We start from the raw sequence: 25,826 nt of genomic DNA on the forward strand, positions 1-25,826 counted from the left end.
CAGAGGCTGGCGTGTCCACATTGTCAGAAGACCTTCCACCGTTCAGTAAAATCAGTATCTGTGGGACACCCTGCAGGCGTCTACTGCCAGAGGAATCACTGAGGACACTGTCTCTCACATACTGGAGGGCTGACCCGGTGTTGAGGGGTCTCCCTCCTTTGTGCCTCAGACCGCGGACATGTTCCAGAACCTCTTCCTTTGTGGTGTAGGTGTTCAGATAGAAACTAGCCTCGGGCTCTTGGCTGTACTGGACCACAGAAACGCGGTCTCTGCCTTCATCCACATGGAGTTTCTCCACCACTCTCTGAACAAAGTCACGCATGGCGGGGAATCCATTCCTATTTCCGTCTGAACCATCAAGGAGGAGTATGACGTCTCTCCTGGCAGCACGGCCCTCGACTACAGCAGATAAAGCATGTCAAAAGAGCAATCTAGTACTCTGCCAAGCACACTTTGCAACTAATTCCACGGGCATCAATCCCTGTTTTGGCCCTAATGTCAGACTAAGTAAATGAGCTAACATTTTTTGTTTTCTTTAGCTAACACAACTACATCATCCTGCAGCATGGCACAAAAAAGACACAACAGACACATGTGTTCTTACCTATGACTGTCGGTGTTTTGGGAGTGGCCTCCACTACTACTGGGCTCACGACAGAGAGAAGTTGCTGTTGAACACTTGGAAGGTCACTGAAGTCGGACACTGACATTGCGTAACTAGGGTCGTGTGAGATCCTCTGCAGCTCTCTGCTGTCAGAGTTCCTGCTTCCAATTGGAAGGATCTGCACTCCCAGCTCTTTAAGAGCCGAGGCTGGAGCGTCCACGCTGTCAAAAGACTTTCCACCGCTAAGTAGGATCAGCATTTGTGGCACACCTTCTAAGCGCCTAGAACCGGAGGAGGCTGTGAACACGTTCTCCCTCACATACTGGAGAGCTGCACCAGTGTTGAGGGGCCTTCCTCCTTTATGTCTCAGACTTCTAACATTCTCAAGAACATCTTCCTTCCTTGAGTGGGTGTTTAGGTAGAAGTGGGCCACTGGGTCTCTGCTGTACTGGACCACAGACACACGGTCTTTGCCCTCACCCACATTTAGTTTCTCCACCACTCTCTGAACAAAGTCAAGCACTGCTGGGAACACGTTCCTTGTTCCATCGGAACCATCCAGCATGAACACCACGTCTTTTCGGGGGATTCTTCTGTCAACTAAGGGTATTGAAATGCACAGACACACACCCATATGAGAACTTTAGCCTGCAGAGTATGGGTGAAACTCTAGCACTCAAATCACTCTCGGCTTGTTTTAAGATATGTCTGGACATGCAACACGCTGGCCTGACAATAGTTCATTTTTCTCTACATTGGGGGCAGAAAGGAATAAATACACCACAGACAAGCCTATCTGAAGAGATGAGGAGCAATATGGTTAAATCAGTCTTACCCAAAACCGGTGGTGATGTCTGTGTTACCTCCAAGACAGCAGTGTTCACAGAGGCGAGGAATTGCTGCTGGACATTTGGCAGCTCCGAAAAGTCTGACACAGACTGGGCATAGGTAGGATCGGAAGAAATCTTCTCAACCTCTCGGCTGGAATTTTTGGTGCCAATAGCAAAGATTAAGACGCCACTCTCTTTGAGAGAGGTGGCTGGGGTGTCTACGTTATCGCTAGACCTCGCTCCGCTCAGCAGGATTAGAATTTGAGGAACACCCTCTTGCCGTCTGCTGCCAGAGGAAGGAGAGAAGGCGCTGTCTCTCACGTACTGGAGAGCCGCCCCGGTGTTGAGGGGCCTGCCTCCTTTGTGCCTCAGAGCTCTCACAGCGTCAAGAGTTTCTTCCTTTCCTGTGTATGTGTTCAGATAGAAATGGGCCTCTGGGTCTCTGCTGTATTGGACCACAGACACACGATCTCTGTTCTCCATCACATTTAGCTTCTCCACTACCCTCTGAACAAAGTCCTTCATAGCTGGGAAGGCATTCCTAGTGTAATCAGAGCCATCCAGCAGGAATACAACATCCTTTCTGGGTGCGGTTTGGTCAACTAGAAGGAAAACGACATGTTTAGCACGGAGCACACTTTCTTTCAGCACAGCAAACCCACTTGCCCTTCCTCACATCAGTTCTAGCTTACAAATGAAAGGAAATGGCTCCAGTAAACCCAGCCTGCCACCCCCCACCCCTTCATGAAGTTGCCTGGCTTCATACCTTGTCTATGTCTATGCAACTCCAATTAGCGGCTTTACGTCAGAATTTGAAAAGGCTTACTGCTATTGAAGAGGGAAAGACGGCACTACGGCAAAGACTAAAGGGCAGCACAGACGTCAACAGGTAGACATACCTAAGACAGTTGGGGTTGTTGGTGTCACAGAGACGACAACGGTTTCTACGGAATCCAAGAGCTGCTCCTGAACACTGGGGAGGTCACTGAAGTCAGACACTGACACTGCATTGCTAGGCACTTTTGAAATCCTCTGCAATTCTCTGCTGTCAGAGTATCTGTTGCCAATGGTAAAGATTTTCACTCCCAGCTCCCTAAGAGCAGAGGCTGGCGTGTCCACATTGTCAGAAGACCTTCCACCGTTCAGTAAAATCAGTATCTGTGGGACACCCTGCAGGCGTCTACTGCCAGAGGAATCACTGAGGACACTGTCTCTCACATACTGGAGGGCTGACCCGGTGTTGAGGGGTCTCCCTCCTTTGTGCCTCAGACCGCGGACATGTTCCAGAACCTCTTCCTTTGTGGTGTAGGTGTTCAGATAGAAACTAGCCTCGGGCTCTTGGCTGTACTGGACCACAGAAACGCGGTCTCTGCCTTCATCCACATGGAGTTTCTCCACCACTCTCTGAACAAAGTCACGCATGGCGGGGAATCCATTCCTATTTCCGTCTGAACCATCAAGGAGGAGTATGACGTCTCTCCTGGCAGCACGGCCCTCGACTACAGCAGATAAAGCATGTCAAAAGAGCAATCTAGTACTCTGCCAAGCACACTTTGCAACTAATTCCACGGGCATCAATCCCTGTTTTGGCCCTAATGTCAGACTAAGTAAATGAGCTAACATTTTTTGTTTTCTTTAGCTAACACAACTACATCATCCTGCAGCATGGCACAAAAAAGACACAACAGACACATGTGTTCTTACCTATGACTGTCGGTGTTTTGGGAGTGGCCTCCACTACTACTGGGCTCACGACAGAGAGAAGTTGCTGTTGAACACTTGGAAGGTCACTGAAGTCGGACACTGACATTGCGTAACTAGGGTCGTGTGAGATCCTCTGCAGCTCTCTGCTGTCAGAGTTCCTGCTTCCAATTGGAAGGATCTGCACTCCCAGCTCTTTAAGAGCCGAGGCTGGAGCGTCCACGCTGTCAAAAGACTTTCCACCGCTAAGTAGGATCAGCATTTGTGGCACACCTTCTAAGCGCCTAGAACCGGAGGAGGCTGTGAACACGTTCTCCCTCACATACTGGAGAGCTGCACCAGTGTTGAGGGGCCTTCCTCCTTTATGTCTCAGACTTCTAACATTCTCAAGAACATCTTCCTTCCTTGAGTGGGTGTTTAGGTAGAAGTGGGCCACTGGGTCTCTGCTGTACTGGACCACAGACACACGGTCTTTGCCCTCACCCACATTTAGTTTCTCCACCACTCTCTGAACAAAGTCAAGCACTGCTGGGAACACGTTCCTTGTTCCATCGGAACCATCCAGCATGAACACCACGTCTTTTCGGGGGATTCTTCTGTCAACTAAGGGTATTGAAATGCACAGACACACACCCATATGAGAACTTTAGCCTGCAGAGTATGGGTGAAACTCTAGCACTCAAATCACTCTCGGCTTGTTTTAAGATATGTCTGGACATGCAACACGCTGGCCTGACAATAGTTCATTTTTCTCTACATTGGGGGCAGAAAGGAATAAATACACCACAGACAAGCCTATCTGAAGAGATGAGGAGCAATATGGTTAAATCAGTCTTACCCAAAACCGGTGGTGATGTCTGTGTTACCTCCAAGACAGCAGTGTTCACAGAGGCGAGGAATTGCTGCTGGACATTTGGCAGCTCCGAAAAGTCTGACACAGACTGGGCATAGGTAGGATCGGAAGAAATCTTCTCAACCTCTCGGCTGGAATTTTTGGTGCCAATAGCAAAGATTAAGACGCCACTCTCTTTGAGAGAGGTGGCTGGGGTGTCTACGTTATCGCTAGACCTCGCTCCGCTCAGCAGGATTAGAATTTGAGGAACACCCTCTTGCCGTCTGCTGCCAGAGGAAGGAGAGAAGGCGCTGTCTCTCACGTACTGGAGAGCCGCCCCGGTGTTGAGGGGCCTGCCTCCTTTGTGCCTCAGAGCTCTCACAGCATCAAGAGTTTCTTCCTTTCCTGTGTATGTGTTCAGATAGAAATGGGCCTCTGGGTCTCTGCTGTATTGGACCACAGACACACGATCTCTGTTCTCCATCACATTTAGCTTCTCCACTACCCTCTGAACAAAGTCCTTCATAGCTGGGAAGGCATTCCTAGTGTAATCAGAGCCATCCAGCAGGAATACAACATCCTTTCTGGGTGCGGTTTGGTCAACTAGAAGGAAAACGACATGTTTAGCACGGAGCACACTTTCTTTCAGCACAGCAAACCCACTTGCCATTCCTCACATCAGTTCTAGCTTTCAAATGAAAGGAAATGGCTCCATTAAACCCAGCCTGCCACCCCCCACCCCTTCATGAAGTTGCCTGGCTTCATACCTTGGCTATGTATATGCAACTCCAATTAGCGGCTTTACGTCAGAATTTGAAAAGGCTTACTGCTATTGAAGAGGGAAAGACGGCACTACGGGAAAGACTAAAGGGCAGCACAGACGTCAACAGGTAGACATACCTAAGACAGTTGGGGTTGTTGGTGTCACAGAGACGACAACGGTTTCTACGGAATCCAAGAGCTGCTCCTGAACACTGGGGAGGTCACTGAAGTCAGACACTGACACTGCATTGCTAGGCACTTTTGAAATCCTCTGCAATTCTCTGCTGTCAGAGAATCTGTTGCCAATGGTAAAGATGTTCACTCCCAGCTCCCTAAGAGCAGACGCTGGCGTGTCCACATTGTCAGAAGACCTTCCACCGTTCAGTAAAATCAGTATCTGTGGGACACCCTGCAGGCGTCTACTGCCAGAGGAATCACTGAGGACACTGTCTCTCACATACTGGAGGGCTGACCCGGTGTTGAGGGGTCTCCCTCCTTTGTGCCTCAGACCGCGGACATGTTCCAGAACCTCTTCCTTTGTGGTGTAGGTGTTCAGATAGAAACTAGCCTCGGGCTCTTGGCTGTACTGGACCACAGAAACGCGGTCTCTGCCTTCATCCACATGGAGTTTCTCCACCACTCTCTGAACAAAGTCACGCATGGCGGGGAATCCATTCCTATTTCCGTCTGAACCATCAAGGAGGAGTATGACGTCTCTCCTGGCAGCACGGCCCTCGACTACAGCAGATAAAGCATGTCAAAAGAGCAATCTAGTACTCTGCCAAGCACACTTTGCAACTAATTCCACGGGCATCAATCCCTGTTTTGGCCCTAATGTCAGACTAAGTAAATGAGCTAACATTTTTTGTTTTCTTTAGCTAACACAACTACATCATCCTGCAGCATGGCACAAAAAAGACACAACAGACACATGTGTTCTTACCTATGACTGTCGGTGTTTTGGGAGTGGCCTCCACTACTACTGGGCTCACGACAGAGAGAAGTTGCTGTTGAACACTTGGAAGGTCACTGAAGTCGGACACTGACATTGCGTAACTAGGGTCGTGTGAGATCCTCTGCAGCTCTCTGCTGTCAGAGTTCCTGCTTCCAATTGGAAGGATCTGCACTCCCAGCTCTTTAAGAGCCGAGGCTGGAGCGTCCACGCTGTCAAAAGACTTTCCACCGCTAAGTAGGATCAGCATTTGTGGCACACCTTCTAAGCGCCTAGAACCGGAGGAGGCTGTGAACACGTTCTCCCTCACATACTGGAGAGCTGCACCAGTGTTGAGGGGCCTTCCTCCTTTATGTCTCAGACTTCTAACATTCTCAAGAACATCTTCCTTCCTTGAGTGGGTGTTTAGGTAGAAGTGGGCCACTGGGTCTCTGCTGTACTGGACCACAGACACACGGTCTTTGCCCTCACCCACATTTAGTTTCTCCACCACTCTCTGAACAAAGTCAAGCACTGCTGGGAACACGTTCCTTGTTCCATCGGAACCATCCAGCATGAACACCACGTCTTTTCGGGGGATTCTTCTGTCAACTAAGGGTATTGAAATGCACAGACACACACCCATATGAGAACTTTAGCCTGCAGAGTATGGGTGAAACTCTAGCACTCAAATCACTCTCGGCTTGTTTTAAGATATGTCTGGACATGCAACACGCTGGCCTGACAATAGTTCATTTTTCTCTACATTGGGGGCAGAAAGGAATAAATACACCACAGACAAGCCTATCTGAAGAGATGAGGAGCAATATGGTTAAATCAGTCTTACCCAAAACCGGTGGTGATGTCTGTGTTACCTCCAAGACAGCAGTGTTCACAGAGGCGAGGAATTGCTGCTGGACATTTGGCAGCTCCGAAAAGTCTGACACAGACTGGGCATAGGTAGGATCGGAAGAAATCTTCTCAACCTCTCGGCTGGAATTTTTGGTGCCAATAGCAAAGATTAAGACGCCACTCTCTTTGAGAGAGGTGGCTGGGGTGTCTACGTTATCGCTAGACCTCGCTCCGCTCAGCAGGATTAGAATTTGAGGAACACCCTCTTGCCGTCTGCTGCCAGAGGAAGGAGAGAAGGCGCTGTCTCTCACGTACTGGAGAGCCGCCCCGGTGTTGAGGGGCCTGCCTCCTTTGTGCCTCAGAGCTCTCACAGCATCAAGAGTTTCTTCCTTTCCTGTGTATGTGTTCAGATAGAAATGGGCCTCTGGGTCTCTGCTGTATTGGACCACAGACACACGATCTCTGTTCTCCATCACATTTAGCTTCTCCACTACCCTCTGAACAAAGTCCTTCATAGCTGGGAAGGCATTCCTAGTGTAATCAGAGCCATCCAGCAGGAATACAACATCCTTTCTGGGTGCGGTTTGGTCAACTAGAAGGAAAACGACATGTTTAGCACGGAGCACACTTTCTTTCAGCACAGCAAACCCACTTGCCATTCCTCACATCAGTTCTAGCTTTCAAATGAAAGGAAATGGCTCCATTAAACCCAGCCTGCCACCCCCCACCCCTTCATGAAGTTGCCTGGCTTCATACCTTGGCTATGTATATGCAACTCCAATTAGCGGCTTTACGTCAGAATTTGAAAAGGCTTACTGCTATTGAAGAGGGAAAGACGGCACTACGGGAAAGACTAAAGGGCAGCACAGACGTCAACAGGTAGACATACCTAAGACAGTTGGGGTTGTTGGTGTCACAGAGACGACAACGGTTTCTACGGAATCCAAGAGCTGCTCCTGAACACTGGGGAGGTCACTGAAGTCAGACACTGACACTGCATTGCTAGGCACTTTTGAAATCCTCTGCAATTCTCTGCTGTCAGAGAATCTGTTGCCAATGGTAAAGATGTTCACTCCCAGCTCCCTAAGAGCAGACGCTGGCGTGTCCACATTGTCAGAAGACCTTCCACCGTTCAGTAAAATCAGTATCTGTGGGACACCCTGCAGGCGTCTACTGCCAGAGGAATCACTGAGGACACTGTCTCTCACATACTGGAGGGCTGACCCGGTGTTGAGGGGTCTCCCTCCTTTGTGCCTCAGACCGCGGACATGTTCCAGAACCTCTTCCTTTGTGGTGTAGGTGTTCAGATAGAAACTAGCCTCGGGCTCTTGGCTGTACTGGACCACAGAAACGCGGTCTCTGCCTTCATCCACATGGAGTTTCTCCACCACTCTCTGAACAAAGTCACGCATGGCGGGGAATCCATTCCTATTTCCGTCTGAACCATCAAGGAGGAGTATGACGTCTCTCCTGGCAGCACGGCCCTCGACTACAGCAGATAAAGCATGTCAAAAGAGCAATCTAGTACTCTGCCAAGCACACTTTGCAACTAATTCCACGGGCATCAATCCCTGTTTTGGCCCTAATGTCAGACTAAGTAAATGAGCTAACATTTTTTGTTTTCTTTAGCTAACACAACTACATCATCCTGCAGCATGGCACAAAAAAGACACAACAGACACATGTGTTCTTACCTATGACTGTCGGTGTTTTGGGAGTGGCCTCCACTACTACTGGGCTCACGACAGAGAGAAGTTGCTGTTGAACACTTGGAAGGTCACTGAAGTCGGACACTGACATTGCGTAACTAGGGTCGTGTGAGATCCTCTGCAGCTCTCTGCTGTCAGAGTTCCTGCTTCCAATTGGAAGGATCTGCACTCCCAGCTCTTTAAGAGCCGAGGCTGGAGCGTCCACGCTGTCAAAAGACTTTCCACCGCTAAGTAGGATCAGCATTTGTGGCACACCTTCTAAGCGCCTAGAACCGGAGGAGGCTGTGAACACGTTCTCCCTCACATACTGGAGAGCTGCACCAGTGTTGAGGGGCCTTCCTCCTTTATGTCTCAGACTTCTAACATTCTCAAGAACATCTTCCTTCCTTGAGTGGGTGTTTAGGTAGAAGTGGGCCACTGGGTCTCTGCTGTACTGGACCACAGACACACGGTCTTTGCCCTCACCCACATTTAGTTTCTCCACCACTCTCTGAACAAAGTCAAGCACTGCTGGGAACACGTTCCTTGTTCCATCGGAACCATCCAGCATGAACACCACGTCTTTTCGGGGGATTCTTCTGTCAACTAAGGGTATTGAAATGCACAGACACACACCCATATGAGAACTTTAGCCTGCAGAGTATGGGTGAAACTCTAGCACTCAAATCACTCTCGGCTTGTTTTAAGATATGTCTGGACATGCAACACGCTGGCCTGACAATAGTTCATTTTTCTCTACATTGGGGGCAGAAAGGAATAAATACACCACAGACAAGCCTATCTGAAGAGATGAGGAGCAATATGGTTAAATCAGTCTTACCCAAAACCGGTGGTGATGTCTGTGTTACCTCCAAGACAGCAGTGTTCACAGAGGCGAGGAATTGCTGCTGGACATTTGGCAGCTCCGAAAAGTCTGACACAGACTGGGCATAGGTAGGATCGGAAGAAATCTTCTCAACCTCTCGGCTGGAATTTTTGGTGCCAATAGCAAAGATTAAGACGCCACTCTCTTTGAGAGAGGTGGCTGGGGTGTCTACGTTATCGCTAGACCTCGCTCCGCTCAGCAGGATTAGAATTTGAGGAACACCCTCTTGCCGTCTGCTGCCAGAGGAAGGAGAGAAGGCGCTGTCTCTCACGTACTGGAGAGCCGCCCCGGTGTTGAGGGGCCTGCCTCCTTTGTGCCTCAGAGCTCTCACAGCGTCAAGAGTTTCTTCCTTTCCTGTGTATGTGTTCAGATAGAAATGGGCCTCTGGGTCTCTGCTGTATTGGACCACAGACACACGATCTCTGTTCTCCATCACATTTAGCTTCTCCACTACCCTCTGAACAAAGTCCTTCATAGCTGGGAAGGCATTCCTAGTGTAATCAGAGCCATCCAGCAGGAATACAACATCCTTTCTGGGTGCGGTTTGGTCAACTAGAAGGAAAACGACATGTTTAGCACGGAGCACACTTTCTTTCAGCACAGCAAACCCACTTGCCCTTCCTCACATCAGTTCTAGCTTACAAATGAAAGGAAATGGCTCCAGTAAACCCAGCCTGCCACCCCCCACCCCTTCATGAAGTTGCCTGGCTTCATACCTTGTCTATGTCTATGCAACTCCAATTAGCGGCTTTACGTCAGAATTTGAAAAGGCTTACTGCTATTGAAGAGGGAAAGACGGCACTACGGCAAAGACTAAAGGGCAGCACAGACGTCAACAGGTAGACATACCTAAGACAGTTGGGGTTGTTGGTGTCACAGAGACGACAACGGTTTCTACGGAATCCAAGAGCTGCTCCTGAACACTGGGGAGGTCACTGAAGTCAGACACTGACACTGCATTGCTAGGCACTTTTGAAATCCTCTGCAATTCTCTGCTGTCAGAGTATCTGTTGCCAATGGTAAAGATTTTCACTCCCAGCTCCCTAAGAGCAGAGGCTGGCGTGTCCACATTGTCAGAAGACCTTCCACCGTTCAGTAAAATCAGTATCTGTGGGACACCCTGCAGGCGTCTACTGCCAGAGGAATCACTGAGGACACTGTCTCTCACATACTGGAGGGCTGACCCGGTGTTGAGGGGTCTCCCTCCTTTGTGCCTCAGACCGCGGACATGTTCCAGAACCTCTTCCTTTGTGGTGTAGGTGTTCAGATAGAAACTAGCCTCGGGCTCTTGGCTGTACTGGACCACAGAAACGCGGTCTCTGCCTTCATCCACATGGAGTTTCTCCACCACTCTCTGAACAAAGTCACGCATGGCGGGGAATCCATTCCTATTTCCGTCTGAACCATCAAGGAGGAGTATGACGTCTCTCCTGGCAGCACGGCCCTCGACTACAGCAGATAAAGCATGTCAAAAGAGCAATCTAGTACTCTGCCAAGCACACTTTGCAACTAATTCCACGGGCATCAATCCCTGTTTTGGCCCTAATGTCAGACTAAGTAAATGAGCTAACATTTTTTGTTTTCTTTAGCTAACACAACTACATCATCCTGCAGCATGGCACAAAAAAGACACAACAGACACATGTGTTCTTACCTATGACTGTCGGTGTTTTGGGAGTGGCCTCCACTACTACTGGGCTCACGACAGAGAGAAGTTGCTGTTGAACACTTGGAAGGTCACTGAAGTCGGACACTGACATTGCGTAACTAGGGTCGTGTGAGATCCTCTGCAGCTCTCTGCTGTCAGAGTTCCTGCTTCCAATTGGAAGGATCTGCACTCCCAGCTCTTTAAGAGCCGAGGCTGGAGCGTCCACGCTGTCAAAAGACTTTCCACCGCTAAGTAGGATCAGCATTTGTGGCACACCTTCTAAGCGCCTAGAACCGGAGGAGGCTGTGAACACGTTCTCCCTCACATACTGGAGAGCTGCACCAGTGTTGAGGGGCCTTCCTCCTTTATGTCTCAGACTTCTAACATTCTCAAGAACATCTTCTTTCCTTGAGTGGGTGTTTAGGTAGAAGTGGGCCACTGGGTCTCTGCTGTACTGGACCACAGACACACGGTCTTTGCCCTCACCCACATTTAGTTTCTCCACCACTCTCTGAACAAAGTCAAGCACTGCTGGGAACACGTTCCTTGTTCCATCGGAACCATCCAGCATGAACACCACGTCTTTTCGGGGGATTCTTCTGTCAACTAAGGGTATTGAAATGCACAGACACACACCCATATGAGAACTTTAGCCTGCAGAGTATGGGTGAAACTCTAGCACTCAAATCACTCTCGGCTTGTTTTAAGATATGTCTGGACATGCAACACGCTGGCCTGACAATAGTTCATTTTTCTCTACATTGGGGGCAGAAAGGAATAAATACACCACAGACAAGCCTATCTGAAGAGATGAGGAGCAATATGGTTAAATCAGTCTTACCCAAAACCGGTGGTGATGTCTGTGTTACCTCCAAGACAGCAGTGTTCACAGAGGCGAGGAATTGCTGCTGGACATTTGGCAGCTCCGAAAAGTCTGACACAGACTGGGCATAGGTAGGATCGGAAGAAATCTTCTCAACCTCTCGGCTGGAATTTTTGGTGCCAATAGCAAAGATTAAGACGCCACTCTCTTTGAGAGAGGTGGCTGGGGTGTCTACGTTATCGCTAGACCTCGCTCCGCTCAGCAGGATTAGAATTTGAGGAACACCCTCTTGCCGTCTGCTGCCAGAGGAAGGAGAGAAGGCGCTGTCTCTCACGTACTGGAGAGCCGCCCCGGTGTTGAGGGGCCTGCCTCCTTTGTGCCTCAGAGCTCTCACAGCATCAAGAGTTTCTTCCTTTCCTGTGTATGTGTTCAGATAGAAATGGGCCTCTGGGTCTCTGCTGTATTGGACCACAGACACACGATCTCTGTTCTCCATCACATTTAGCTTCTCCACTACCCTCTGAACAAAGTCCTTCATAGCTGGGAAGGCATTCCTAGTGTAATCAGAGCCATCCAGCAGGAATACAACATCCTTTCTGGGTGCGGTTTGGTCAACTAGAAGGAAAACGACATGTTTAGCACGGAGCACACTTTCTTTCAGCACAGCAAACCCACTTGCCATTCCTCACATCCGTTCTAGCTTTCAAATGAAAGGAAATGGCTCCATTAAACCCAGCCTGCCACCCCCCACCCCTTCATGAAGTTGCCTGGCTTCATACCTTGGCTATGTATATGCAACTCCAATTAGCGGCTTTACGTCAGAATTTGAAAAGGCTTACTGCTATTGAAGAGGGAAAGACGGCACTACGGGAAAGACTAAAGGGCAGCACAGACGTCAACAGGTAGACATACCTAAGACAGTTGGGGTTGTTGGTGTCACAGAGACGACAACGGTTTCTACGGAATCCAAGAGCTGCTCCTGAACACTGGGGAGGTCACTGAAGTCAGACACTGACACTGCATTGCTAGGCACTTTTGAAATCCTCTGCAATTCTCTGCTGTCAGAGAATCTGTTGCCAATGGTAAAGATGTTCACTCCCAGCTCCCTAAGAGCAGACGCTGGCGTGTCCACATTGTCAGAAGACCTTCCACCGTTCAGTAAAATCAGTATCTGTGGGACACCCTGCAGGCGTCTACTGCCAGAGGAATCACTGAGGACACTGTCTCTCACATACTGGAGGGCTGACCCGGTGTTGAGGGGTCTCCCTCCTTTGTGCCTCAGACCGCGGACATGTTCCAGAACCTCTTCCTTTGTGGTGTAGGTGTTCAGATAGAAACTAGCCTCGGGCTCTTGGCTGTACTGGACCACAGAAACGCGGTCTCTGCCTTCATCCACATGGAGTTTCTCCACCACTCTCTGAACAAAGTCACGCATGGCGGGGAATCCATTCCTATTTCCGTCTGAACCATCAAGGAGGAGTATGACGTCTCTCCTGGCAGCACGGCCCTCGACTACAGCAGATAAAGCATGTCAAAAGAGCAATCTAGTACTCTGCCAAGCACACTTTGCAACTAATTCCACGGGCATCAATCCCTGTTTTGGCCCTAATGTCAGACTAAGTAAATGAGCTAACATTTTTTGTTTTCTTTAGCTAACACAACTACATCATCCTGCAGCATGGCACAAAAAAGACACAACAGACACATGTGTTCTTACCTATGACTGTCGGTGTTTTGGGAGTGGCCTCCACTACTACTGGGCTCACGACAGAGAGAAGTTGCTGTTGAACACTTGGAAGGTCACTGAAGTCGGACACTGACATTGCGTAACTAGGGTCGTGTGAGATCCTCTGCAGCTCTCTGCTGTCAGAGTTCCTGCTTCCAATTGGAAGGATCTGCACTCCCAGCTCTTTAAGAGCCGAGGCTGGAGCGTCCACGCTGTCAAAAGACTTTCCACCGCTAAGTAGGATCAGCATTTGTGGCACACCTTCTAAGCGCCTAGAACCGGAGGAGGCTGTGAACACGTTCTCCCTCACATACTGGAGAGCTGCACCAGTGTTGAGGGGCCTTCCTCCTTTATGTCTCAGACTTCTAACATTCTCAAGAACATCTTCCTTCCTTGAGTGGGTGTTTAGGTAGAAGTGGGCCACTGGGTCTCTGCTGTACTGGACCACAGACACACGGTCTTTGCCCTCACCCACATTTAGTTTCTCCACCACTCTCTGAACAAAGTCAAGCACTGCTGGGAACACGTTCCTTGTTCCATCGGAACCATCCAGCATGAACACCACGTCTTTTCGGGGGATTCTTCTGTCAACTAAGGGTATTGAAATGCACAGACACACACCCATATGAGAACTTTAGCCTGCAGAGTATGGGTGAAACTCTAGCACTCAAATCACTCTCGGCTTGTTTTAAGATATGTCTGGACATGCAACACGCTGGCCTGACAATAGTTCATTTTTCTCTACATTGGGGGCAGAAAGGAATAAATACACCACAGACAAGCCTATCTGAAGAGATGAGGAGCAATATGGTTAAATCAGTCTTACCCAAAACCGGTGGTGATGTCTGTGTTACCTCCAAGACAGCAGTGTTCACAGAGGCGAGGAATTGCTGCTGGACATTTGGCAGCTCCGAAAAGTCTGACACAGACTGGGCATAGGTAGGATCGGAAGAAATCTTCTCAACCTCTCGGCTGGAATTTTTGGTGCCAATAGCAAAGATTAAGACGCCACTCTCTTTGAGAGAGGTGGCTGGGGTGTCTACGTTATCGCTAGACCTCGCTCCGCTCAGCAGGATTAGAATTTGAGGAACACCCTCTTGCCGTCTGCTGCCAGAGGAAGGAGAGAAGGCGCTGTCTCTCACGTACTGGAGAGCCGCCCCGGTGTTGAGGGGCCTGCCTCCTTTGTGCCTCAGAGCTCTCACAGCGTCAAGAGTTTCTTCCTTTCCTGTGTATGTGTTCAGATAGAAATGGGCCTCTGGGTCTCTGCTGTATTGGACCACAGACACACGATCTCTGTTCTCCATCACATTTAGCTTCTCCACTACCCTCTGAACAAAGTCCTTCATAGCTGGGAAGGCATTCCTAGTGTAATCAGAGCCATCCAGCAGGAATACAACATCCTTTCTGGGTGCGGTTTGGTCAACTAGAAGGAAAACGACATGTTTAGCACGGAGCACACTTTCTTTCAGCACAGCAAACCCACTTGCCATTCCTCACATCAGTTCTAGCTTTCAAATGAAAGGAAATGGCTCCATTAAACCCAGCCTGCCACCCCCCACCCCTTCATGAAGTTGCCTGGCTTCATACCTTGGCTATGTATATGCAACTCCAATTAGCGGCTTTACGTCAGAATTTGAAAAGGCTTACTGCTATTGAAGAGGGAAAGACGGCACTACGGGAAAGACTAAAGGGCAGCACAGACGTCAACAGGTAGACATACCTAAGACAGTTGGGGTTGTTGGTGTCACAGAGACGACAACGGTTTCTACGGAATCCAAGAGCTGCTCCTGAACACTGGGGAGGTCACTGAAGTCAGACACTGACACTGCATTGCTAGGCACTTTTGAAATCCTCTGCAATTCTCTGCTGTCAGAGAATCTGTTGCCAATGGTAAAGATGTTCACTCCCAGCTCCCTAAGAGCAGACGCTGGCGTGTCCACATTGTCAGAAGACCTTCCACCGTTCAGTAAAATCAGTATCTGTGGGACACCCTGCAGGCGTCTACTGCCAGAGGAATCACTGAGGACACTGTCTCTCACATACTGGAGGGCTGACCCGGTGTTGAGGGGTCTCCCTCCTTTGTGCCTCAGACCGCGGACATGTTCCAGAACCTCTTCCTTTGTGGTGTAGGTGTTCAGATAGAAACTAGCCTCGGGCTCTTGGCTGTACTGGACCACAGAAACGCGGTCTCTGCCTTCATCCACATGGAGTTTCTCCACCACTCTCTGAACAAAGTCACGCATGGCGGGGAATCCATTCCTATTTCCGTCTGAACCATCAAGGAGGAGTATGACGTCTCTCCTGGCAGCACGGCCCTCGACTACAGCAGATAAAGCATGTCAAAAGAGCAATCTAGCACTCTGCCAAGCACACTTTGCAACTAATTCCACAGGCATCAAGCCCTGTTTTGGCCCTGTCAGACTGAGTAAATGAGCTAACATTTTTTGTTTTCTTTAGCTAACACAACTACATCATCCTGCAGCACGGCACAAAAAAGACACAACAGACACATGTGTTCTTACCTATGACTGTCGGTGTTTTGGGAGTGGCCTCCACTACTACTGGGCTCACGACAGAGAGAAGTTGCTGTTGAACACTTGGAAGGTCACTGAAGTCGGACACTGACATTGCGTAACTAGGGTCGTGTGAGATCCTCTGCAGCTCTCTGCTGTCAGAGTTCCTGCTTCCAATTGGAAGGATCTGCACTCCCAGCTCTTTAAGAGCCGAGGCTGGAGCGTCCACTCTGTCAAAAGACTTTCCACCGCTAAGCAGGATCAGCATTTGTGGCACACCTTCTAAGCGTCTAGAACCGGAGGAGGCTGTGAACACGTTCTCCCTCACATACTGGAGAGCTGCACCAGTGTTGAGGGGCCTTCCTCCTTTATGTCTCAGACTTCTAACATTCTCAAGAACATCTTCCTTCCTTGAGTGGGTGTTTAGGTAGAAGTGGGCCACTGGGTCTCTGCTGTACTGGACCACAGACACACGGTCTTTGCCCTCACCCACATTTAGTTTCTCCACCACTCTCTGAACAAAGTCAAGCACTGCTGGGAACACGTTCCTTGTTCCATCGGAACCATCCAGCATGAACACCACGTCTTTTCGGAGGATTCTTCTGTCAACTAAGGGTATCAAAAATGTATGTACATTCATGTATGTTCAAATCCTGGTCCATATTTGAATGTTGACCTTTCAACAAACATTTCATTTGTCTGGAAATACACATCTACCATTCTCCAATCAGTCTGTTATGCAGCAATTAGTTTTACCTTTCATCAAAGTATTTGATTCACAGTTTTTGAAAATACAGTTATCCTTACCATTGACTGTTGGTGACAAGGCTGTGGTCTCAATTTGAAGGGAGGTGATTGCAGACAGAAGTTGTTGTTGGATATTTGAGAGACCAGATGAATCTGGCACCAATTGTATGTGACTTGGGCCAATAGCAATCCTTTCAAGATCCGTTCTGTCAGAGTTCCCTGTTCCGATGACAAATGTCCGCACTCCAAAGTCCTTAAGACCCAAAGCTGGACCTTCAACACTGTCTCTGGACTTTCCACCCACTAATAAAATCAATATTTGTGGCACATTTTCCATGTATCTACTTCCAGATTGAGTGGTTAATATATTGTCTTTCACAAACTGCAGGGCTCTTCCAACATTTAAGGGCCTGCCTCCCTTATGTGTAAGTCCTTTAATAGCATTCAAAACGTCTTCTTTTTTCAGAAATGAATTGAGATAAAAATTAGCGACTGCTATATTACTGAACTGAATCACTGATACTCTGTCCCCAGTACTTTGCACATCAAGCTTTGACACAATATCATTTATGAAATTTCGTATTGCTTGGAATCCACTTCTTGTGTGGTCTGAGCTATCCACAAGGAAAATCACATCCCTTTTTGTCACATCATTTCCAACTGAAATGTAAATTCATTAAAAGAGTAAGTGTATATTCATTCAAAGAAGTACTTCATAAAATGTATATCATATGCCAAAGTAAAAAATGCAGTAAGTAAGAGTCATTACTTCATGGTAGGTAAACAATCTTTATATATCTTCATAGCAAATAAGAATTTGCTCTTCATTCATATTGTCTAGTACTGAGACGTGTAAAAGTGTTTTACAGAATGTGAGTCAGCTTATTCTGCTGTCAGTTTGTACCAAGTTTAACTATGTTTTTTGTATGAAAAAATAATGATATACAGTAATACTTACAACCATCAATTTTAATTATCTCCCCATCTTTGATGACAGAAAATTTCGTCATCAAACTCTGTTGAATATTTTTGAAGTCAAGCAGGCCAGGTGATATGAAAGCATGTTCAGACTGAGAGGCAATGACTTGCATTTCCACCTGATCAGTGAGCTGTGAGCCAATAGCAAAGGTCAACACTCCCATTCTTTTCAGAGCTCCAGCTGGTCCATGAGGGGAGTCTCTAGATCTACCACCAGTGAGCACCACAAGAATCTGAGGGACACCCTTCAGGTGTCGACTCCCAGCATTCGAGGTGAAGACACTGTCTTTCACAAACTGTAAGGCTTTCCCGGTATAATGTGGCCTTCCCCCTTTTGGTCTAAGGCTGCGTACAGCATTTAATACACTTTCTGTTGATCTATGAGTGTTTAGGGTGAATTCAGTGGCTGGGGTGTTACTAAATTGAACAACAGCAACTTGATCTTTATTTTGGCTCACATCAAACTTCTCCACCATACTCCCAACAAATGCTCTTATGGCAGAAAATCTATTTCTCATATCATCTGACCCATCAATTAGAAACACAACGTCTCTTTTCATGCCTGTGGTTGAATCTGAGATGAAAGACAAAGAATCACAACTAAGTCAACACAATGTGTGAAATTATAGTGTGCACCGTCCACACTAGGGGAGATATGCTGAAGATTTTTCTTCTAGATAACAACTAGCCCATTATAACACAACACGCATTCCTGCATTCTATTTGAAAGCAAAATAAAAAAAGTAGCATTTTAGTAAACTCCAAATACTAGAGGCATTTTGCAACTGTTATGTCAACAGGAGGTGTCTTACCCAAAATGGTTGATGTGGGTTCCACAAATTCTTGTGTATAAGTCATAGATGATATTAGTTTGTCATGCACATTTTCAATGTTGCTGAAATCAGACACTGAAAAAGCATGAGCAGGTGTGTAAGACACTGTCTGCAATTCTAGTGTGTCAGCATTCTGTGTCCCAACAGCAATTACTCTGATGTTACTGTCTCTTAAAACTTGTGAGACTGCTCGCACATCATCATTAGACCTTCCACCACTAAACATATAAAGTATTTGTGGAACACCCTCCAAGACTCTGCTTCCAGAGGAAGCAATGAAGACATTATCTTTCAGAAACTGCAGAGCTGCTCCAGTGTTCAGTGGGCGTCCCCGTTTGTGTCTCAAAAACTGGATCACATTCAGCATGTCATTTTTTGAGGAATATGAGTTTAAGTAGAAATTAGCTCTTGCTTCTCGGCTGTACTGAACAAGGGCAACTCTGTCACCATTTTCCTCTATGTTGAGGTTTTCAATAATTTTTTGAATGAAGCCACGAATCCACTCAAAACCAGTTCTAGTATCCTCAGAACCATCAAGAAGAAACACAATGTCTTTTTTGGTAGATTCTGTAGATTCAAAAATAAAAAATAAACATAATATCATGATGACTCTTTAAATCCCTGAACAAGCCTTGTCATCTTAAGGTTTAAAGAAGTTAGCTTTCTTACCAAATGAAGCTGGTGCCGAAGTCAGTGTCTTTTGAGGAGAAGCACTTTTCACCAAAGACAAGAGCTCGTCTTTCACAGTTGGAATGTCATTGATATCATTCATCATAAAGTAGTAGTTTGGTTCTCGTGATATTGTTTGCAGCTCAAGAGTGTCTGCGCCTGCTGTGCCAATGCTCACTGGGATCACTCCCATAGCTTTCAAGGAGGCAGTAGGACTTCTAATGTCATCTCTAGACCTCCCACCACTCAAGAGAACCAACAACTGAGGAACACCCTGAAGGCGCCTGCTCCCAAAGGCCTCAGCAAACACTTCATCCCTCACATACTGTAGAGCTGTCCCAGTGTTCAGAGGTCCTCCACCTCTTTGCTTCAACTGTTTCACACTGTCAATTATGTCATCCTTTGTGGAGTGTGTGTTGAGCAAAAATGCAGCTGATGGCTGATCACTGTACTGGACTAGTGCAACCTGACATTTATTTGGTCCAAATTCAAGTGTCTCCACAACTCTCAGTACAAAATCTTTCATCAATGGAAAACTTTCTGAATCATCAGAGGCATCAATCAAAAACGCAATATCACTTCGCCCCATATCTGCTGCAAGGAACACATGTGCAAATGGTGTAAGAGTGCACAGAAAAAAATCAATTATCATGGACCATGGAGAGATGTTCCGAAACAGGAAAGCATAATACATATGTTCAGGGAGTCCAGGGACAACATCAAGAAGTTTGGCACAATGCATAAAACAAATATTGTCCACAATAAATATGTCAACAGTTCAATTCAATTCACACCCAAAAATAATAAAACATAAGTTTTCTTACCTACTACAGGTGGAGACGGCAATCTTGGTGAGCGAGGGACATGTTTTACAAATGACAGAAGTTTGTGTTGAATGCTTTGTAGGTCTCCAAAACGATGAATGGAAATAGTGTAGCTAGGGATGTGAGCTACAGTTTGTAGTTGAATTATATCTGCATTTTGTGTTCCAACTGTGAATGACAAAATCTTCTCTTCTTTTAGGCCTATAGCAGCACGCCTAACATCATCCTGTGACCTTCCACCCGTCAACACAATGAGAATTTGGGGAACACCTTCAAGACGTCTACTTCCAGAAGAAGGGGAAAAAATATTTTGTTTAACATACTCAAGGGCTACTCCCAAGTTCTGTGGACTTCCCCCTTTGTGTCGCAGGTTCCTGATAGCACTGATGACATCTCTCTTTGACTCGTGAGTGTTAAGATGGAAATTAACCACTGGGTCCCTGCTGTACTGGACCACAGACAACTGGTCATGATTCTGGTCCACACTGAGTTTCTCTGCCACATTTTCCACAAATTGCAGAATAGCAGGGAATTCATCCCTAGTGTCATCAGATCCATCCAGCAGAAAAACAATGTCTCTTTGTGCAGCATCTAATTCAACTAAAACAAAGATTGAGCGGCCTCATCAGTAATGCTTTTTAAAACAGACAATTACAAAAACATGAATTTATCACAATATGTTTTGAATTATTGAACTTAATGGCAACTACTACAACTACATCCAGCAATAACAACAACAACAACAACAACTACAATACATAACATACTAATTCAGTATCTACTGAGAGTATCTACTGAAATCTAATTCTGAGATTAAGATTATCTCAGCTTCAAGAGCACTTAAAAGTCCATGAGGGGGAAGAGATGAAAGGTTTGCCTCAAAGCCACAGCAAACACTAAACAACTTTATTTCATTCCCAATGGAAGTACTGGTCTTTGAAACAAGCAGAAAAGCTGCAAAAAAGCTTGCAATGATTTAGAAATCATTGGCTCAAGGAAGAGCATAAGCTCAAGTAATCTAATGCCAGAATGAAAAGGTTCTCTATTTGAGAACATAAGAATAAAGGGCCGACTCATATGATTGAATCATTATGAATCTGACAAGAGAAGTTTACGAATCCATGCGGTGTAGCTTTACAGCATAGCGGGCGCTTTGATGAAACTGATCTTTTGCCATCAAATGAAGATACAGTTTCATTTGAGACCAAGGGGATTTGGGGGAAAGGGATAGGCTGGTATGAAAATAGATGCATTTCTTACCAACTATGGTAGGGGGCTCAATCTCCATTTTTGACTGGACAAAGGAGAGGATATCCGTTTGGATGGATAAGAGTTCACCAAAGGAAGGCAAATCGAAAAGAAACCGAGAAGAATAGGCAATTTTTTGTAGCTCAGACTCCAAGGCGTTCTTCATTCCAATTGCAAAGGTGAGAACTTTCAGTCTTCTAAGATCAGCGGCAGGGCCCACAACGTCATCACTTGATACTCCACCCGTCAAAACGATTAGCACTTGAGGAACACCAATGTGACGTCTACTTCCAGAAGACGGCGTAAGGACATGGTCCCGAACGTACTGTAATGCAGCACCAGTATTAATTTCTTTTCCTCCTTTAGGTCGAAGGCTTCTCACAGCATAGATAACTTCCTTTTTTGTTGCGTATGTATTAAGCAGGAAATGCGGTAAGGCGTCGTCACTGTACTGCACCACAGCTATCCGAGTATTATCCTCATCAATGTCGAGCTTTTCAGTCATTCTTCGAATGAACTCTCGCATGGCCGGTAATCCACTTCGGGAGTCATCAGAACCATCAAGGAGAAAAATTATGTCCCTTTTGAAATCGTTGGAAATAACTGAAGAGTTCAGGACAAACAGAAAGGGAACAAGTTGTTTTACTATAAATAGTGTTAGGATGTGCAAACTAAGACCAAGGTCACCTTAAATTTAAATATCTGAGTTTGCAAGAAGAGGGATTTAGTGCTGACGTAAATTGATAAATCATTACAAGAGGAGAACTGAATGTGGAAGAAGAAGAATCCATCTTTTCAGTTAAAAAGATGTAATTTTATGAAGACCCACAGCTTAAGAAACTTAAGCAAGTAAATTGAAAAATAAAAGCGCACAAAATGAAAAAGGAACACTTGACAAATCAATATTTCATTAACATCGCATGTATTGTGTGTGCTGTATGTTGCATCCAGTGTGTTGTAACAATAACATTGTAACCAGAGTAAACCTTCAATAACAAATATATAAACATGCATACTGTACTTGCAAAATGCAGTCCTGAATTCCAGTATGGACATTTTTAAATTACTATATTTAATAGGCTTTAAGGTACACTATTGATTTTTTTTTTTTTTTTTTAGTTCAATTCATCATCACAAAATAGCATACCATATTTTTAAAATGTTCATATGGTTTCAAGCCAACATACAGGTCTTACCTATAGACTCAGGCAACTCTCCAGTGGCTTCCATAGTGTCTTTTGAAATGCTTAGTTGAGCAACAAGCTCTGGCTCAATTAAGGGTAGGAAAGAAAATTTAGAGATCTTGTGCACAAGATTTGGCATGAGCGCAGTCATTTCCAGCTCATGTTCATTTGCATTGCCCACACCAACACTTATTAACTGAATGTCAAGGTCTTTCAATGCTTCTGCTGGTCCCTCAATACCATCATCAGACGATGAGCTACTTATCAGAACAAGAATCTGAGGGACTCTTTTTAGTCGTCTACTTCCAGAAGATGCCGTAAATATACTGTGCCTCACAAACGTGAGAGCAGCCCCAATATTACTTTTCTCACCACCTTTGTGTTTGAGACTTCTTATGGCATTGAGAACATCATCTTTGTTAGAATAAGTATTCAGATAGAAATTGGTCTCTTGGTCTCCACTGTACTGGACCACTGAAACTCTGTCCTTATTTTCATTGACATTGAGAGTCTCCACCACTCTTTGAATGAAGTCAACTAGATCTCTGAATCCATCCCTTGTTCCATCAGAACCATCCAGCAGGAACACAACATCTCTCTTTACATCAGAGGTACGAACTAAGACATAGAATTAACATCATTGAGGCACAAACCAGCACATGTTGCAGCATTTGCATATTTTAAAATAGAAATTGCACTTACCCTGCTCCAGAACAACGACCAGCTCTTCTTTGGGAAGATTCACAATCTGGTTGAGCTTCGCCTGGACCGTGTCGAGCTCACTAAACTCCTTCACTTTGAAAGCGAAGGATGGATTGTGAGAGATGTCTTCAATCTGTTTGGGGTCCGCATCCTTCACACCAACACCAAACGGCACCACTCCTGTAGTCTTCAGGTCTCCAGCTGGGTCCCTGACATTGTCTCGTGATTTTCCACCAGTGAGCACAATCAAAAACTGTGGGACATTCTGGGCTGCTCGGCTGCCATGCGAAGCTGAAAGGATGGTGTCCTTCATGAACTTCAGTGCAGCACCAGTGTTCAGGCTTCGCCCTCCAGCCAGGTTCATGTTACTGACAGCTGTCATTACTTGATCTTTGGTGTTATAGGTGTTCAGGTAAAAGCTTGGTGTGGGCCTTTCGCTGTGCTGCACCACAGAAATTCGGACTTTGTCGGTTCCAATGTCAAGAGGCTCTATGACCTTCCTAATGAAGTCACGGATGTAGGGAAAGTCTGCTCTGACAGCATCAGTGCCATCAATCAAGAATGCCACATCTCTCTCTCCTCCTAAAACAAGCAATAACATGAATCAATATTTTGGCACAGATGACATGCAGCAGCACTAGCAGCAGCTAGTTAGCATGTCAAAAGAAAATTAAAAAAAATACAAAATAAACCTAAACACAAAATAAACTTAAACACAAGTATGAATAATGTTGAAGGCTAATAATACTTGATGAAAAAGAGTAGATCATTGAAGGAGCTACTACATTTTCACATTTTTAAAAAGACACAATAGATCATAAGCAACCCAACACAAACCTCTCAAGCAAATATGAATAATCTCTTCAAATCTGAAGATAATAAAGTCATATGACCATGTTATAACAACCCATGCAGTCTTTCATGGTCCATATAACCACTGAGTTTTAAAGTCAGTGATATAGACTGCAAAGACTTTTCACGCACATATAAATCAATGTTACTTAACACTGTGCATGTACAGCAGATTAACCATATACTGTACATCATCCAACCACATGAAAAACGTTCCTGCTATTCTGCAGTTAAGGAACTTACCAGGGGGTGGTGCGGGTGGTGCCACAGCCTCTGTGTCTCCAACCACTGTTATCAGTGGTGTAAATATCCGCTCAACGACGTCTGGTAGGGAATCAAAACGGTTCTCATAGTAGGCCAGTTGTGGGACAAAGGCAACATTGGTAAGGAAGGTTCCATCAGCTCGGCCTGCACCCACTGCAAAGGTTAGAATTCCTTCCACTGCCAGTTTGTCTGCCATTCTTTTTGCCGTTTGTTCATCTTCGGAAGGACCTCCGGTGATAAGAACAAGCACCTGTTGGACTCCCGGTCTCCTAAGTGGCTTGAAATTATTGTCCAGGGCATTAGCAAGGGCAGCACCAGTGTTCAAAGTACGACCTCCCATCAGACGCAGCTGTGAAATGGCAGCAAGAACGTCTTGCTTGTTATTGTGGCTGTTCAGATAGAATTCTGTCTTCGGCGTGTCAGAATACTGCATCAGCCCAATTCGCGCCCGCTCTGGCCTCACATCCAGGCGGTTAACGATGCCATTGATGAAGGTCTTGATAAAGGGTAGGTTTGCATTACCAACGTAGTCTGACCCATCCACCAGGAAGATAATATCTCTAACCACCTTCTGGGTCTGCACTGTTGTTATTTCCACCACTAAATGAAGGTAAATAAAAATGTTTTAGTAAAAGTGTCAGTAAATAGTGCTAACAACAAGGGACTCAACAACACCATTAGACTACAAAGTAATTAGTACCCAAAACAGTCAACTTGTTTTGATGCCAGACTTTGAATGAACAAAGAGCATTAACGTTTAGAAATATTGAAATATTTGTCAGTGTCACAGAAGGCTTACCTGGCTCGGTTGGTGACTCTGTAATAACAACTCCTGATAATGTAGAGAGAGGAGACACTATCTGTTTTGGTTGGCGTTGCAACATACGGAAATCCTTTAACATGAACACCAGAGTCGGATCAAAAGCTATCCTCTGAAGTTCTGCCTGGTCAGCGGCTTTTGATCCGGTGGCCATGGTGAGAACACCCATGCGCTGGAGGGCCGTGGCTGCTTGTTCAACACTGTCACTTGACTTCTTGCTGGTCAGCAACAACATGAGCTGGGGAATGCCTTCTTGGATCCGACTGCCCTTTTCTGATCTCAGCATGTTGGTCCTCACAAAGTCTAACGCAGCACCGATTTTTACAGAAGGTGCAACCTTGGGGCGAATTCTGGCCAGCGCATCCCCCATTGACTCTTTTGAGTTGTATGTGTTCAGGTCAAACAATAAACTGGGGGTTGTGGTAAACTGTGCCACACCAACTTGCACTTGGTCAGGTCCTATTGGCATGGAGTCAACAAACTTTCTGATAAACTCACGCACAGCATTCAGAGATGTCGCACCCATTGTGCTGTCAATTAGAAAAATGATGTCCCTGTTCCCAACTTGGATGGCTGTAAAACATAACAAAGCATGATGTTAATAAAAATGTAATTAAAACTATTCGTATTACAACAACCACTCTTATTAAATTAACCATAAAGATAACATAATAATAATATTGCTTTTCTTCCCAAATATATTCTGGAAATAAACATTCTAGGACCTGATATATAACTGAGCCCTCGCCATGATGTATACATATCCTCAGCAGAGATAAAACAAAACACTGTGAATTCAAAACACTGTGAAGTGTCTATGTTGCACAATTCTTAAAAAATATGTTTTTTGTTTAAAAAAATAAAATAAAAAATGACACCCCAAAATTCAATATATTACTTTTTTTACAG

At 46.0% G+C, this 25,826-nt stretch overlaps 2 protein-coding genes across 3 annotated transcripts in view; both read right to left on the reverse strand.

Moving 5' to 3' along the window:
* Window positions 1-25,826, reverse strand: part of LOC143100370 (collagen alpha-3(VI) chain-like) — a 120,460-nt gene that overhangs the window by 86,192 nt on the left and 8,442 nt on the right. For both annotated transcript variants that reach the window (XM_076263479.1, XM_076263478.1), the window contains 3 exons: window positions 24,897-25,490; window positions 24,077-24,697; window positions 22,982-23,563 (listed from right to left, as the gene is read on the reverse strand). In XM_076263479.1, coding sequence (XP_076119594.1) covers window positions 22,982-23,563; window positions 24,077-24,697; window positions 24,897-25,490 — 1,797 coding nt within the window. The remainder of the gene's footprint in view (window positions 1-22,981; window positions 23,564-24,076; window positions 24,698-24,896; window positions 25,491-25,826) is intronic.
* Window positions 16,406-21,135, reverse strand: LOC143100935 (collagen alpha-3(VI) chain-like). The gene is made up of 6 exons (XM_076264527.1): window positions 21,108-21,135; window positions 19,848-20,468; window positions 19,024-19,617; window positions 18,334-18,921; window positions 17,502-18,095; window positions 16,406-17,203 (listed from the first exon to the last, which is right to left on the reverse strand). The coding sequence occupies exons 1-6, from the start codon at window positions 21,133-21,135 to the stop codon at window positions 16,524-16,526; spliced, it is 3,105 nt and encodes a 1,034-aa protein (XP_076120642.1). The 3' UTR covers window positions 16,406-16,523.

The sequence above is a fragment of the Alosa pseudoharengus genome, unplaced genomic scaffold (genome assembly GCF_046254945.1).
Source record: "Alosa pseudoharengus isolate Yale_2024_CS ecotype anadromous, Long Island Sound unplaced genomic scaffold, YU_APseudo_1.1 YU_APseudo_1.1_scf_3, whole genome shotgun sequence".
Lineage (NCBI taxonomy): Eukaryota > Metazoa > Chordata > Actinopteri > Clupeiformes > Clupeidae > Alosa > Alosa pseudoharengus.

Coding starts and splice junctions, on each gene's coding strand:
- LOC143100935 (XM_076264527.1), bottom strand. CDS start 21,135: ATGGAGATTGAGCCCCCTACCATAGTTG. Junction 20,469..21,107: donor TGAGCCCCCTACCATAGTTG/GTAAGAAATGCA, acceptor ATTACTGATGAG/GCCGCTCAATCTTTGTTTTA. Junction 18,922..19,023: donor TTCGGCACCAGCTTCATTTG/GTAAGAAAGCTA, acceptor TTGAATCTACAG/AATCTACCAAAAAAGACATT.